At 49.7% G+C, this 16,302-nt stretch overlaps 1 protein-coding gene and 1 long non-coding RNA gene across 3 annotated transcripts; one reads left to right on the top strand and one right to left on the bottom strand.

Moving 5' to 3' along the window:
* Positions 1-290: 290 nt before the first annotated feature.
* LOC147572632 (uncharacterized) lies at positions 291-3,439 on the bottom strand. The gene is made up of 2 exons (XR_015246415.1): positions 3,354-3,439; positions 291-1,040 (listed from the first exon to the last, which is right to left on the bottom strand). It is a non-coding gene; the product is annotated as an uncharacterized LOC147572632 (long non-coding RNA).
* Positions 3,060-9,790, top strand: RGS16 (regulator of G protein signaling 16). Of its 2 annotated transcripts, none has more exons than XM_086694701.1 (5): positions 3,060-3,766; positions 4,668-4,778; positions 5,538-5,599; positions 5,888-6,054; positions 7,936-9,790. In XM_086694701.1, the coding sequence occupies exons 1-5, from the start codon at positions 3,723-3,725 to the stop codon at positions 8,170-8,172; spliced, it is 621 nt and encodes a 206-aa protein (XP_086550827.1). In that variant the 5' UTR covers positions 3,060-3,722; the 3' UTR covers positions 8,173-9,790. The 2 variants fall into 2 exon arrangements, with proteins under 2 accessions (XP_086550827.1, XP_086550826.1); XM_086694700.1 differs by having other exon boundaries at positions 3,062-3,766; positions 5,535-5,599.
* The last annotated feature ends 6,512 nt before the right edge of the window (positions 9,791-16,302 follow it).

The following is a 16,302-nucleotide window of genomic DNA, read 5'->3' as shown; positions in this document are numbered from 1 at the left end:
AACTACAACTGGCTTGTACAACTCTCCCGCTGGGAGCACGCTCCTTCCTTCACATCTAGCTGTATTCCATCGTGCTCAAACCCCACTCACTCCTGTTTAAAACATCGCAGACACTCCCTGAGCTCTCACTTTCTGGGACTTCTGTTGCAACTCCTGTCAATAACTTCCTTTCACCTCTCCTTCCCTACTGTGTTAGTTCTGTTTCCTCAGAGAGGAGGAAATAGAAGGTCATTAAACTCAGTGAAGAGCCTAAAAGCTGTGATTTCCTCCACCGGCCAGGGAACATAATCAATTCTTACTAAATATTTATTGGTAGATCGATGATGGAATTGGGAACATTCGGACCCCGGTGAGGATCATCTGCACCAAATCAGAAGTCGAGAAAATGTTTCCATTTCCCCGGATCGTTTTCAGCAGACAAGGTCCTGTGTAGACTTCAGCTCGGTGGAAAGGGCGGTGCTGGGCGGGGTTGCAGAGGAGCAGGGGCGGGAGTGAAGGGCAGTGTGGCCGGGATGTTGTGGGATATTTAATCCTGATCCCAGATGACCCAGGCTTCCGAGCTGTGTCCCCACACCCTCCATTAAAGGCAGCACAGCTGTGCTGCGAGCGCTGGGCAAAAACGAGGTCAGGTTCATGCCCAAGCCTGTGAGGTTCACAGGTGGGCTCAACTTGCTGGATTTCCGCAACTGTGGAGTCATTACTGAAATTGCAGACATGAACCAGCCCACCTGCTGGGAAGAGAATTTGGGATACATTGTGAAGTTCAAAAAGTTTCTGTCTGGAAACTGAAGAGGTAACCATGGCAACCGGGAGGCAGGTTGAACTCAGAGAGGGCTCTTCATCTTGAGCCGGGAGCTTTGTGCTCTCGGATTGGATTTGCCAGGCTGCAAGCACCGCTTTGTCTCTCTTGCCTCTTTTGCCTTGTTTGTCCAATGGGAGAAAGCACTAGCTCAGGATCTGGAGAGCGGGCCCGGGTTTCAGCTGTTTTCAGTTCCAGGGTCCTTAAGTAAGGTCACCGCAGGCACTGGCTGTTTTGTTGTCTGCAAAATAGAAATTAAGAGGCTCCTCTGGCCTATTCACAGGGATGCAGACAGAACAGGAAGGTTTAGGGAGGGTCTGTGCATAATCACTATCATTGTTGTTATGTGGCCACGTCTGGGCTGATTCCAACATGGTGCTACTGGGGGCAAGACCGGGCATTCAGTCCGTCCATAAACTTGTTTTTGTCGCTTGAAGAGAAGCTGTCCCGGATACCACCCGCATCCCCACCTGGCAGCTGCATAATACAATCCCACGCTGGGGATTGAGCTGAGCGGCACCGGGTGCAGCATCGGGCCTCCCCTCAGCTGACCGACTCCTCCAGCAGAACGTGCTGCTGATGGGGACGGTGGGCTGCTTCCTCGTGTGGATGGAGGGTTGTGCTGAGCAACACAGATGTTCAAGAGGCATTCTTCGATTGCCCGGCTGCACACCACTGCCCCCCTCCCAACCCCTGCCCCACACCAACCCAGCCCTGCACTTGTGAGAAAGGAAGACCCAGAGATGGGGGTGAAGGTGGGATGCTGGCACCTGAGATGCTGCTGCCAGTGTTTGTACCTGCCTCTGTCCACTGACCCACTGGGAGGCTGGGGAAGGATTTGACTCTACTCTTCAGAGCGCATTATGTTTTTACTAACCGGGTCATCTTCTACAGGCCCTGGCTTAACAAGAGAATCTTTTTTGTCAAATGGCCCCACATGTTGCTCTGATTTGGGCCTCTTTTGCTCAAGCAACGCCTCGACAATCTCCAGGCCTTCCTGTCCTCACCCCTTCTGTGGTTTTAACCTTTCCTTCCCTGACCAGCTTTTCTGGGCTGTGTCACCCTACGCCCTCAGGTGAGGACCTCTTCTCCTCCTGTCTCTCTCTTCTGACCCTTTACTCCCAGGCTTTGCTAAAGAACAGCAACTCTTAGATGCCCCTCATGGAAACCTAAATTCCAAGAGGCACAAAAAACTTACTACTTTTCCTTATTGTCTGGTGATTCCTGTATTCCTAGTAAATAAACCCGAGAGCTAAAGTTTATTGAGTGCAGACTATGTGTTCAGCACTGATCTAACCACCTTGGTAGGGGTGCTGTGGCATACCACCAAGACTTCTTGTTTGGGACCGAGGCCCTCATTCTCCAGCCTGTTGTCTGCTGTAGGCTCACAGCACAGTCTCTCTGGGAGTTGCCCTTGACAGAGGCAGTTGCCTTGAGCTTAAGCATCTTCTTGGGGCCACCACATACATTGAATGATTAATGTGAGGTACAAAGGCCTGCCCCCTTGCTTTAATGGGGGCATCCCCTGGGGCCAATGGTGGTCTGTATCACAGCAGCATGGCATTTAACTCTTCCCTCTGTCTAACCCTGCTTCTCTCACTCCCTCTCTGATCTGAGAACTTTCCCCAGCAAGGCAATGCCTCAGGGGAACTGCATTTCCTGTCTCCTAGGGAACTCTAGCTAAGAACTCATGTAATCCTCATAACTTTATGAAATAGGTGTATCATATTGTCATCTTAAAGATAAGGAAACTGAGGCACAGAAAGATTAAGAATCTTGCCCAAGGTCTCCCATTAGTAAGTGGTGGAGCCGTGATTTGAAACCTGGAAATCCAGCTCTGGATTCCACACTCTAAACCTCACATGCAGCCTCTTCAGTAGCAATTCCAAGGGAACTGAGGGGCAACGGGGGTGAGGGGTGGGGGTGGCTGTAAGGCTTTCATGGGAAGATGGGGAGAGAGGGAAGATGTCCTTGATCTCAGAGATTAGGACACTGAATTAGCTGCTGCTTAAACCCAGGGTCGATCATTTATCAGTTTACAGAGGTGTTGGGATTCTAATTTTGGGTGGTAGGGCAGTGGAAAAAGCATGGGAAATTCATATTTGAATGCTGGCATAACACTAATTGTGTAAGGCTGAGCAAATTACGTAACCCGACTCTTAGTAAAAATGCCTGGCATACAGATGCTCAGTAAAGAGCCCCCCGACCCCGGGCCATTTGTCTGCTAATTCCAACCCTCTGATCTTGGGTAAGTCTCTTTAACTTTCTGACTCAGTTTCTTCATCTCTGAAATGGAGGTGATGGGATGGCTCTTCGAGTAGGAGCACAGTAAATGGTTGCTATCAGTATAATCACGACGCTGTCTTGCCCGGCTAGCGCCCCTCTCTCCCGTCCTTCAGGGCCCCGCAGGTTCAGGCTCAGGCTGTGACTGGCACTGTGTGTGTGCCTCCCCAACGTGCCACCCCCTACGCAAATCCGCCTGCTACCGCTGACTTGGCTTTCTGCTTTTACTAGAGGCCGACTGGTTTTTTCCTACTAAACTGAGTGGGCGCACCTCGTGCCGTGTAACTTCCCTGCTGCTTCTCCCTCCGCGTGGCCGCGTCCGCCCGGAGGAGGGGGCCGCCGCGTGCGCCCAGCGACTCACAGCTGTGTGCAAGTGGCGGGCGCCCCGCCCCGTCGATCTCCCTGGCCACGCCTCCACCTTCCCCGCGCTTCGATTGGTCGGTGGCGCGCAGCCCCGCCCCACTCCCTCCGAGGAAATAAAAGCCGCGGTAGCTGCGCCTCCTTGCGTGCAGTCCGATAAAACTCAGGTTTGCTCAACGGTGCCAGTCGCGCCTCTTGCCCCTCTGTCTCGTCGCGCTCGCGGCGACCGCTGGAGCCCATCACCATCCTCCCCACGACGTGCTGCTCTGAACCCGCAGCTATGTGCCGGACCCTGGCCGCCTTCCCCACCACCTGCCTGGAGAGGTAAGAGAAGCTTGTCCCATGGAGCTTGCCAGCCGCCCGGAGGAAGAAGTCCTAGCCCCACCAGTCCTTAAGGAGTGGAGTGGCAGGCTTGGGGACCGGGTGGGCGGGAGAATGGGACTCTACTGACTTGAGAGGAGAGGCAGAGGTCACCTTAGTTCCACGTTCTCAGATGCTTCCCTTAGAGTCTTAGAGACGCCAAGGGCCAAGAGAAGGGAGGAGGAAAAACAAGGGGAAGTGGAGGGACCACTGTTTACTGTAATAGCCCAGCCTCTGACAAATGGCAGTCCTCAGGTGACCTGCCAAAGATCTGCTACACGAAGAGCACGTTGGCATCAGCAGGCAGAACTGCCTTTCTAGTTTCTTAAACACTTGGTTTTCATTCTACAGCCCAGATCTAGGAGCATGAGTCCCCTGGCCCTGAGAAGGCAGGGAGGTGTTTTTTGGGTCCACCAGTGAGGGATGTGCCCACTTCCCAGGGAGCTACTCAGCCACCTCTAGCCCTTGCCAGAGCTGGTGGCTGTGAAGGAGAAGGCAGGAATCAGTTTCCACAAAGTTCCAGAAATATTCATGACAAGCCTAGAGGGTGCCGAGCTGCATTCTGCTAATCAACAGGCACAAAGATAGATTAGTGTGACTTAAGTGGGAAAGAGGCCATATATGCTGTGCTCTGAACCCAGAAAGTGTAAGTCCTACTGAGGAACAGCTGAAACATTACTTTCATTGTTTCTGGGTTGGTGATATTAAGAAGAGAAGCAAAGTTTAGGCCCTGGGAACAGCTGAAGGTTCCCAGGAACCCTTGAGGCTGGAAGGTGGGTGGCACCAGCCCCAACTCTTCTGGGACGCCTCTTTGCCCTGGCTGAGCAAATGGGGAATCCTCCCATGTGCCTGCTTTGTCTTCCAGAGCCAAAGAGTTCAAGACACGGCTGGGGATCTTTCTTCACAAATCAGAGCTGGGCTCTGATACTGGCAGTGTTGGCAAGTTCGAGTGGAGTAGCAAACACGGCAAAGAGGGGTGAGTCCTGCTGGCCGGCCTAGGGCCCTAGAGGGGAGGGATCCTGATCGAGGAGAGGAGCCACAAGGAGGAAAATACAAACAGAAATTAGGACATGTGAGGGTACATCTTGGTGACCCCTTCCTGAAGATTTTAGTGAAGATTCCTGCTGGTCTGCTATGGGTGACTGGGTCGGTGGCTCCAGGGTTCTTGGCCCACCGACAGATATGTGTGCCCAGGGTCGGAATGTCTAGTTACCAGACTCCTCCACTTGCAGATGTCACTGTCTCTGCAACCGGGGCTAGGACAAGGTCTAAGAACACTTGAGGCTTTTCAGTCAATGACTTTACTCCCATTAGTGTGCACTTTGCCTATAAGCCCTTTCATATTGAAAATCAACACTGCCAGGTGCTGCTCTAGGCTCTGGGGTTATGAGTAGACTTAATCTCTATTCCTGAGGCCCTTATTTCCACGAGGGGAAATGTAGAAAACAAAGCCCAGGGTCAGAGGAATAGAAACAATTTTGGACTGTGAAGAGACAGTCTTAGAGTTATCTACTGAGGACTAGAAGGCCCCTGTCTTTGGTTTCCCATTACTGAATTAATTGTCCCCTACAAAAATACCTGTAGCCTCAACCAAGGGTTGGAGGAGTCTGCTCCAGTAATCACTTTGTGTGAATTCTACAACCTCCATCAGAGTTCTGGCTAGGATTTATGCTAGGCATTAGTTTGTTGATTTTTTTTAAGTAAAATCTTTACGTTTTGTTTTGTTTTCTAGCAGAAACTTCTCAGAAGATGTGCTGGGGTGGAAAGAGTCATTTGACTTGCTACTGAGCAGTAAAAGTGAGTAGGATCCTGTTGTGTCCGTCCAGGGGTGGCACATGTGTACCCATGTGCTTTGGAGCCAGCCTGAGGGATGCTGAAAGCGTGGGCAAAATAATAGTTGTAGTAATAATAATAATGATCCATCCCCTAGTGTGCCAGCCTCTATTCAGAATACAAAGGCAGGTCCTTGTTCAAGAAAATTACATCCTAAAAATAGAGCCATTAACTACAATTGCTGTCTTTCTTCTTTGATTCCTCGCTGTCCCACTGTCTGACCTGTCTCTCCCTCTCTCCCCTCAACCCCAGATGGAGTAGCCGCCTTCCACGCTTTCCTGAAGACGGAGTTCAGCGAGGAGAACCTGGAGTTCTGGCTGGCCTGTGAGGAGTTTAAGAAGCTCCGGTCGGCTACCAAGCTGGCCTCCCGGGCTCACAAGATCTTTGATGAATTCATCCGCAGTGAAGCCCCAAAAGAGGTCAGAGCCTCCACATGTCCTGTGGACCCTCCACCTGCCTGCTCCTTCCCCACTGAGAACTGGGGGTGGTGGGTGTCCAGCAGGGCAAGGGTTGAGTATAGAGAGTGATCTTATTTTGCACAGGCATGAATGGGCTTCTGTGGCTGGAGACTAGGAAAACCAAGTTCTGTGCCACTCACGGGTGCTGTTACCCTCAGACTCGCTGATGGGGCTTAGAGGGGTTGGCAGGTGTTTTGGCTTTGGTGCATAACCTGCTTTTGTAAACTAAGCCCTTATTAGAGGGTTAAAATATACAAGTGGGGAGACAGGTCACCCTAGGGACCTTGTGTGACCTGCTTCAGTCCCCTGGCTGACGGTGCCTCAGGCTGGTTGGTATGTGGTTGGTGAATTTTCCCACCTTCCCTCAGGTCTCCGTGGCTGGCCTCAGCGTTTGGGAAAGTGCATGGGGCCACCTTGTGGAGAGAATATAGTAATACCTTGCTTTTGTATCCTATTTTGTATTGTATTTTCTGAGCACTTTAATTTTTACCACATTATTCCATAAAGAGTTATTGAGCACCATTTACATGCAAGGCACTGTTATAGTTATTAGAGACATAGCAGGGACAAAAGTCTCTACCCTAATGGGAGAAGATGACAATAATGGTGAAATACATAAATATATGTCAGGTGATGGTGCGTGTTTTGATCCAAACAAAGCAGGATTTGAAAGGGAGCACAGGGTGCGCCTGGGTGGCTCAGTCGGTTAAGCGTCTGACTTCGGCTCAGGTCATGGTCTTGTGGTCTGTGAGTTCAAGCCCCGCGTCAGGCTCTGCACTGACAGCTCAGAGCCTGGAGCCTGCTTCGGATTCTGCGTCTCCCTCTCTCTCTGACCCTCCCCTGTTCATGCTCTGTCTCTCTGTCTCAAAAATAAACATTAAAAAAAAAAAAAAAGGGAGCACAGGAGTACCGGATGGGTGGACGTGTGAGGTCTTTTTGTTTTTACAAAGGGAAGTGATGGGTGGGCTGTTCCATAAAGTGACATATGAACAGATAAGGGAGGGAAGAACATTCTAACACAGGAAATGGCAAGTGCAAAAGCCAGAGAACACATGTCCTAGTTACTACGAACCAAGCAGTGAGCCCGTGTGGAGCACGGAGAGTGAGGGAGGGAGAGTAGGAGATGAGGTCAGACAGGTGGCCAGATGTGGGCCTAGGTGGCCCTGCGGGCCCAGCACACACTTTGGCTTTTCCTCCGAGTGACCAGGAAAGACAACACTGCTGCTGACAGACTGACTTGAGTTTGAAAAGGCTCACTGTAGCTGCTGGCTGGAGAATGGACCACAGGAGTGAGGGTGGAGGGGAGAGACCAGTTAGCAGGCTCTGACACTAACCTAGGAGAGAGGTGATGGCGAATTGAACCAGGACTGCACAGAGGCAGGGATGAAATGGGATTGGATTTGTATATATTCTTTTTTTTTTTTTAATGTTTGTTTGTTTATTTATTTAGAGAGTGAGTTCATGAGAGAGAGTGCGTGTGAGTGGGGGAGAGGGCAGACAGAAAAGAGGAGAGAGCATCCCAAGCAAGCTCCACACTCATGACCGTGAGATCATGGCCTGAGCCCAAATCAAGAATCAGGCCCCGGATTTGTATACATTCTTAATATGTTCTTGATAACTGTGAGAGATTTGAGGGCAGACACTGGATCCGAGGTGGGGACAGGCCCACAGTTGAAAAGCCAATTAATGGTCAGCTCAGGAGACCCCAGCTTCCAGGTTCAGAGTCGGGTACCCCTTCCGCTGCTGCACCTGCCCGTCAAGCCCTCCTCGGCCCCCTGACCCCTTGACCCCCTCGCCTTGCCCACTCTCCACTCACCCACGTTGTTGCCCTCCTTCCCACAGGTGAACATAGACCATGAGACCAGGGAGCTGACCAGGACGAACGTGCAGGCCGCCACAGCCACTTGCTTTGACGTGGCTCAGGGGAAGACCCGCACCCTGATGGAGAAGGACTCGTATCCGCGCTTCCTGAAGTCACCTGCTTACCGGGACCTGGCCGCCCAAGCCGCGGCCGCCTTGGCCTCTCCGTCCAGCTGCGGCCCGGTGGAGCCCTCACACACCCGAGCCTTGTGGCAGTGAGGAAGCCAGCCAGGAAGAGAGGTGGAGTCGCCCATCGCTGAGGCAGGTTCTGCAAAGCAGGCCCGAGAGGACAGTGAAGGAAAAAGCCCGTCTGGCCGCCTGTTTTGGAAGCAGCGCCCTCTCCTCTAGATACTGTGGGACTGAATTCTGTGCAGGAGTGGGTCCCCCCACCCCCCCGCTTCCAGGACCAGCGGATAGGGCTGGAGATGAGGGTTGTGTGGGGCTCTCCGGGAAAAGGAAAGGTGGTGGTGGAGTGATCATTGGCTCTTGTTCTCCACGGGGCAGGAAATATTCCAGCCTGGATAAGGGGAACTTGTAAACGAGAGAGGGGAAGACCACCAGATCTGCCTGTTGAACAGCTGACTCCGATTGCATCCTGTTTTCCTAGTTCCCAGGCTGTCCGGGACACAGAAGGGCGTTCCCGGTCTGTCCCCTTCACCTCTGGGCTGTCCGAGGGTCGCTTAGCTTGCCCTTCTTAACATTCCCGTGTCCAGCCTCACAGTCTTATTGAGGCTGGAGAACCAATTTGATGCTTTTCCCAAGCAAGAGTTTTATACCTCAAAAACTGGCTTTTTGGACCTCTTTGCAAGTCAGTAGAGAGCCTGGAAAAGGGGCCATCTTGCACCTGTGAAATTAATCTTGGTGCTCTTGGTGACCTTTGTAGGTGGTCCCTGACCCTGTGCCTGCGGCAAGGTCCGCCTGTGAGCAGGGCCTGTGGGGCCTCTTGCTGGGCTGTGCCCTCTCGTGGCTCCATGCTGCCCTTCAACATAGGGCCCATGAGGAGGCAGGTGTGGGGCCCCACAGTGAGTGGCTAGCCCAGCTCTTGGGCCCAGCAGGGTGGAGCTAGGGAGAAAAGGGTCATGAGAACTCTCTTGGCAGTTTCCAAAAGTTCCATTGAAATCAAGCCGGTATTTTTTGTGGGTGTGAGAACAGGGAAAAAGAGCTGCCCTCAGTGGAAGGGGAGCCTTGTGTTTCTTTCCTGTGGATGTGAGGTGCCCTTACCAGAGTGTGGGGGGAAGTCGGGCCTGGAACCGAGATGGCCCTCGGAAGACTTTAGAAGCTGGGAGTGCAGCTGGGGGGAGAGACTGCTTGGAGGAGGCGGACTAGGAGAAATCAGAACCTGCTCGTCACCTCAGGGCAACACCAAACACCTATTTTGTGGTGAGACTTCTGCACGAGCCCGGGCCACGGAGGCAAATGAACCTGGCAGCCCCGTTATGCCCCAGGAAAAGCAACACTGTTCTCTCTGCGCTGTGAGCTCCTCCAGGAGAAAATTATTTAAGTATAATGTATTGTTGGTTTTGTGACTATTGTCATAGCATATTATTTTATTACTGTTGTGTGGTTGCTGTTGTTATTTATTATTATTGTAATTTCAGTTTGCCTCTGCTGGAGAATCTCAGCAGGAACTGGCAGCCTGACTGTCTCCCTCTCCACCGTCAGACTCTACCTCTACGTGCTGGGAACCTCTTAGCGTGTCAGGGACTCCTCACTGGTTAAATATTTATTTATTGTTGACAATGGAGCTGGTTTCCTAGATAGGAATGTGTACTCAATCCCTGTTTCCCTGTTTTAACATGTTATATTCTTGTAGAATAAACATAAAGCCCAGATATGAGATTCTGTCTGTGGGGGTTGTGTGGTCTGGAAGAGGCGAGGAGAAACGCCATGGAAAGCCTTGTGGAGGAGTTAGCCTCCGGAAATCCCTCGGGGCACGCGGGAGAGCTTTTGTGTTCTGGGCAGAGGCACAGGGGAAAGACCCATGTTTGTGTGGTGACTGGCAGAATTGATGAGGAGGGGCTAGGTGCTAAGGGTGGCCACCAAGATTGGTAACTTCCTTCAGCTGACGATGGCCCCAGCTGCGGTCTGGCTGTTGTGTTGATTGGACCCTGTCAGCCTGCTGTCATTTCGGAGCCCATGGCCTTTGCCCGGCTGACGCAGCACGAACCATTCCCAACTCTGCCTCTAACAGACACACAAGGGGCGGGACTCCTCGGTAGAGTAGCCACATGTTTTCACTTAGGGGGTGGCTTTTGGGCATCTTCACTTTTGCCCATTCTTAATTTGCACTAGAATTTCATGCACATTCAAAGGATTCATATTTCTAAAATAATTTCGTAGAAGTCTTTGAGACAAGCTCCGGGAGCCACTCTGTCTGCAAGGCCGCTCCACTCCAAGGGGCTGAGGGGAGTAAGGGGTTTAAGCTGGGCTTGTAAGAATCTGGGGGTAGGTTTGCAAGGATCATATCTGCTCATCCTTTGCCAAGAGCCTATTTGTTCCCTTTGCTTACCCTACCAATCCTCTGCCCCACCCCGTTACCAGTATTTAAACTTTTCTTCTACATCGAATTATCTGTTTGTACTCTGCAGTTGGTTGGCTTGGATGTGGATGATATCTAGTTGAAAACATGGGACAGGGTGAGCTCAGGGTCCCCCTAGTGCTGTCGGCCCAAGAACTTTTCTTGAATTATCTGTTTGTACACAGATCTGGACCTGCTATTGACTTTTATTTCTCCCCTATTGTTAGTCTGAGTTAGTGGCCAGACTCGGGGTATGACGGGCAGAAAACCCGGTAGATTCGCACTCTAAACCCAGGTCTAAGGGGGCAATTCTGTGGGCAGTTCTAGGAGGGATCCGGACCTTAGGGCCAGAGAAGATTGGGTCAGATGCTGTGGCAGGCCCTGGTCCCGTTTTGTCCCTATGCCAGCTCTGTGAGGTAGGTGTATTAGCCTGTAACACCAAGGAAACTGAAGCTTGTGGGGCAAGGAATATGCCCAGGGCAGCTGGCTCGAGACAGCAGCAGAGATGAGATGTGAGCGCAGTTACACCATTGGGGGATGTCCAGTGTGTGAGAGATGGGAGGAGGGATGCAATGGATGACGAAAGACGGGTCCCCAGGGAGGCGGGGAGGTATCCACATTGTCCTCTTCTTACTTTCCTTCCATCTCTTCACCTTCTCATGAATCTGAGTGTGTCCACTGGGTGCCTGGCAGAAAACCAAAAGCAGAAACTGTACTTTCACCAGAAAGTAGCTTCATTTATTTCATAGCGGGTGGGGATTCTGAATGCGGCTAGACACGGGCACACATTTTTTAAGCAGTGTGGGTGGTCAGTAGGAAAAGGCAGGTGTAATCAGTGAGTGAGAGAGAAACGAACGGGGATGGGAGACCTCCTATATCTGCGGTGTGTGCCAAAGGCCCCACAGTCCAGTGGGACCATCCTCAAGGCTTGTCCCCACCCCACTAAACCTCCCTCTCACATAAAAAGTGGTCTTGGCTTCCGTGGTGTGGCTGAAGGTGGGAGGTACACATCAGAGATAAGAATAGCTCTTTGCTGGAGCACCTGGGTGATTCAGTTGGTTGGGCATCTGACTTGGTTTTGGCTCAGGTCATGATCTCATGGTTCCTCAGTTCAAGCCCTACATTGGGCTCCATGCTGACAGTGCAGAGCCTGCTTGAGATTCTGTCTCCTCCTCTCTCTGCCCTCCTGCATGCTCTTTCTCTCAAAATAAAGAAAAACAAACAAAAAACACACCTCTTTGCTGACCCGGGTGTCAGGCTCAAAACCGTCCCATGCTCTAATGGCTCTCTGAGAGCTTAAGTGACTTCTTGAAGATCACATTGCTAAGCAAGTGTCTCTGGTATCCTTAGCCCCTTCTCCAGAGCATTCTAGACTTTGACTCAGCAGGCAAAGCATTTCCTAAGTGGGAAATGCTGGCCTCCTAGGCCTCTGTCGCTACTCTCTCCCCTGTCCCTTGAAAACAAATCTGTCACAGTTCCCAGATTCGCTGTTACTGTCTCGGGCTTCCTTGCTTCCTCATCCTGGACCATCTGCCTGCTGTGTCCCCTCCTCTCATCATTGCTTTCCACCACGTCTACTCAGCTAGGGAGGCATCTTCCAAAGACCAACTCAAGGATCTTTCTGGGAAGCCTTCCCCAAACCTTTGGGTCTGATTACGGATGCCTCTCTTTCAATGTACCACAGCTGCTCATAACTGAATTAGAGCACTTAGATCCCTGCTTTCTGCTTCTCTTTACCTGAGGGCAAGCTCCTGGGATTAGGCAGGTCTTCCTCCCCAGGGCCTTGCCTATAAGCATTCAGGAAATGGCTCTTGAGTTAATGATTAGTTTTAAATCCAGCAGGAGAAAAGTTTAGATTACGGTTTCCAACTTCCATCCAGATCCATCCCTGGATGTCCCACAGGCTCTTCATACATAACACATTCAAAACCAAGGTTATCATCATCCCCCACCAATATGCACTGCCTTCTGTTTCTCTAACCCTGATATACACAAGGGCTGGCCACCCATTTTTCAGGTTTCTCCATCTCTTCCCTATGTCATCGCATCCAGTCTTGGAAATGGGTTGAGTCCAGCTTCTCCTTCCCAGGCTCACGGAGACCTCCTTAGAGGAGCCTTTTGTCCTCTCCAGTCTGAGCTACAAAGACAGCTTTCCACCTGGTCTCCCTCCCTGGCCTCTCCCATTCATTTCCCACACTGCCAATCTTCACCCATAATGCACAGATATGAGCGTGTCATGGCTGCATTAAAATGGCTCACCTTTGTCTACAAGAGAAAGTCCAGATCTGACCATGGCATCTGAGGCTCATTCTGAGCTGAACCAAGTCCCTCTTCTGACCTGTCCCCTGCCCAGATGGCCTTTACACACATGCTGCTCCCTGTGCTGGGAATGCCCTCTTCCTTTCTTTTTTTTTTTTTTTTAATGGGGGTTTTGGGGTGAGGAGGGAAATGCCTTCCTCTAAATCCAACAAAAACATCACCTCTTCAGTGAAGCCTTCTCAGATGTCAACTGCACAGAGTTAATCTCTCCCACTTCCGTGATTCTAGGACACACTCTTTTTTTCACTTTGTTGTACATACTGAATGGTGCAATTCATGCTGTTTTCCTTCCCCTAAACTGGTCTCTTCAAGGTCAAAAGCCATATCCTTTACCTTGATAAGATGGGACCGGACAGATTGCAGCAAAATGGTTCACAGCCCTGGCTGTGGAGTCAAAATATTTGGGTTGAAATCCTGGCTCATTTGCTTTATGACCTTGGGAAGTTATTAAGGTAGTTCCCTCACCGTAAAATGAAGATAATAAAAGTGCACCCCTCTTTGGGAACATTGAATGAAATAAGTGTTTGGCACTTATTTTCCCATGAATGTTAGTTACTATTATTATTACCTGATCCCTAGTACTTAAAACAGTGCCTTGTACACGGTGGGCATCAGATAGTAATTATTTACCGACTTTGAGCAGATTGGAAGAATCAGGATTCCAAATCTACTTTTCTTTCAAAAATAGTCCAACTGTTCCAGTATTGTATATCATCTGATGTGCAGAGTATTACAGAATTTCAAGTGAGGAAATCAAGGGTTGAGCCCTTCATCGACTCGCTCAACCCCCCTCCCCACCCCAGTCAGCTAGTGCTGCTTCCACATGGTGCTGTTGTTGCTTCCACAAGACTGCCAAGGACCCCTGGCCCATCTTTCACCCTCTGCTGCCTCCCTGTGGCCATATCAGGCAATGCATACTTTTTCCTTAGTATTGCTTGACTTCGGCCATATTTTGTTTGGCTACTTCCTCTGGAATGGTATCCAAGAGGTATAACTTATAGTTTTGTTTATTAATGCTTTTTAATAAACACGTGAAATTTTAATATGAGTGAAAATTATTAGTGTAACTTTTAAGACAGCCCGGTGGGTACAGGGTTTAGAACAAGATTTCTTTTTTTTTTTTTTTTTTTTTTTATACATTTATTTGAATAAGTAATTTATAATATTCCTAGAACAAGATTTCTTTAGTGAACTTTAGTCAGTAGGGCTAAATTAACTTTAAAAACTGAAGCTCTTAGGTGAAGAGAGAAAGGTGTTCAGGGCAGATTAAGGGCTGATCTCAAGGCAATTCCCTTTTACTGAAACTTTTAAATTGGTCCAGCTATTCAAATTGCTTTAGGGAAGAAAAGAAATTTGAAATTTAAATAACGGAGGAAAGATCCCAAGGGTGAGGGATGTAATGCAGTTAGCTGCTAGATAATGGAGTTTGAGTCTCCATCATTTAGAAAAGATACCTCTCGACTTACAGTGTTGGTGATTTCCAAGCTTTGGAAGGAACTTAGACAAGGATTTGCTTTAAACTTTGAGAAAAGCAATGCTGTGTGGATTAACCTTTTATTTGTGAGGGGCCCCCACTTAAGAAAGAGTTCTCTGCTGGAGAGGATAAGTGCCTTAACTTATCCCATCATGCCTGTTCCAAGAGGCAGTTTCACAGACAATGTAGGGTCCTGCTTTAGACAGCGGGCTCTGAAGTCAGTCCCACACCTGCTACTTCTCAGCGGAGTAAACTTCAGCACATTACTGGATTTCTCAGAGCCTCACTTTTTCCTGTAACCTGCGAATAACAATAGTACTGGCTTCACAGGGCTTTTGTGATGACGAAATGAGAAAATTTATGACAAATATTCATCACAGTGCCCCACAGGCAGTAAGTGCTCAACAAATTGTAGCTGCTTATATGCCATAGGCACTATCCTAAGTGCTTCACATATATTCATTTCTGTAACCCTCACAACCTTCCTTTGAGGTCACTACTGTTATTATTATCACCATATTACAGATGTAGAAACCGAGGCCAGAAGGCTTAAGGAAATTGCCTAAATTCAAAGAGCTAGTTATATATTAGTTAGCTGTTGCTGCATAACAAACCATTCCAAGACTCCGTGGCTTCAAATAATAAGCCTGTATTATTGCTTATGAGTCAGTGGGTCAGGTAGGCACTTCTGCTTATCTGGCCAGGCTCAGCTAATATCAGCTAGGCTTGTTTTTGCATCTGTGATCTGCTGGTGGTCTGGTAAGAGTTGGCAGGTCTAGGATGGCCTTAGTCGTACATCTAAGGATTGGTTGGTTGTTGGCTTGGGCAATGGTGGTGTCTGGGCCCTGTGTCTCTCTTACCACCCAGCAGGCTAGTCCAGGCTTCTTCATATGGTGGCAGGGTCCCGAGGGAGTGAAAACATGCTTAGGCTTGGAACTGGTGCACTATTACTTTTGCCACATTCTACTGGGCCAACCAAGTCACGGGGCCAGCCAAGATTCAAAGAGGGGAGTAACGAGACCACTTAATGAGAATTCCAGTATGAAGTTAAACTGTGAAGAGCATGGGTGAAGGGAAGATTGAAAAAAAAAAAAATGTGGCTCTTTTTTGGTAATTATTCTATTATAGTGGGAGAGTCGGCTTTGAAGCGAGGCAGCCTGGTTCCGGTGTCCTTGCTCCAAAGCATTTTGGAGACTCAGTGCCTTGACATCTGCTAGCAAGAGTCTTGCCATTTCCTGCTCCTAAGCATAGAATACCCTGGCAACAGCCTCTATTCAGTCGCAGGTGCTAGGGAGTTTCTAGCTATGCTAGCTGTTTCGTCTTGCCCACATTTCTTGCTACTCCTTTGTTTATTCCTTCAGAATTCTGCTTTATGATCACTTGGGTCATGAGCATCCTGTTTTTGTTTGTTTTGGTTGCAAATTTTAATTTCCGATTTTAGCCACATCTCTACTTTCTCATCTGTTCTTAACAGGCTCACAGAATAGGTGAGGTGCATGATTACTACAGTCAAAGGAAAGCAGGGAAACATAGATTTCATTAGCAAAATTGTGAGGAAGCTGTGAGAACATCAGTCATGTATTTGATTCAACTCGACCCCATTGTCTTCTTGCCAAGATCCAACAAGAAGAGATTCTGGTAAGTAACATGCAGTTTAGTCGCACTTTAGGGCTAATCCTTGCAGCCTTAGGGCTCTTTCTGGTCCAAAGAAGGAAAGGGGAAGGACCCTGTGTCCCCATCCTAGCATGTTGTGTGTGGAAAGGGGAAGCCCAGGGGATGGAGGGGGACATCATGATATGTAGCCTTGGCCTGTGTTTCTCTGCATGTTCTTGCCTCAGTTTCCCACTCACTCCTGGACCTGCTTGCCTCTGCTCTTGGTGGCTCCTTCTTCAGAGTCTGGAGCTGTGCACCAGCCTAGTGGCTGGCGTCTCTGTGAGCAGAACAAAGTCTCCTCCTACCAGGCCCGCTGTCACACTCTACCTGTCTCTTGAGCCACCCCCTCTTTGCTTCTCCTGGTTCAAGATGGTCAGGAGTTTGT

The sequence above is a fragment of the Puma concolor genome, chromosome E4 (genome assembly GCF_028749965.1).
Source record: "Puma concolor isolate L17-30 chromosome E4, mPumCon1.1.hap2, whole genome shotgun sequence".
Taxonomy (NCBI): domain Eukaryota; kingdom Metazoa; phylum Chordata; class Mammalia; order Carnivora; family Felidae; genus Puma; species Puma concolor.
Note: the sequence above shows the minus strand (reverse complement) of the source record. Positions and strands in the feature narration are given on the sequence as shown.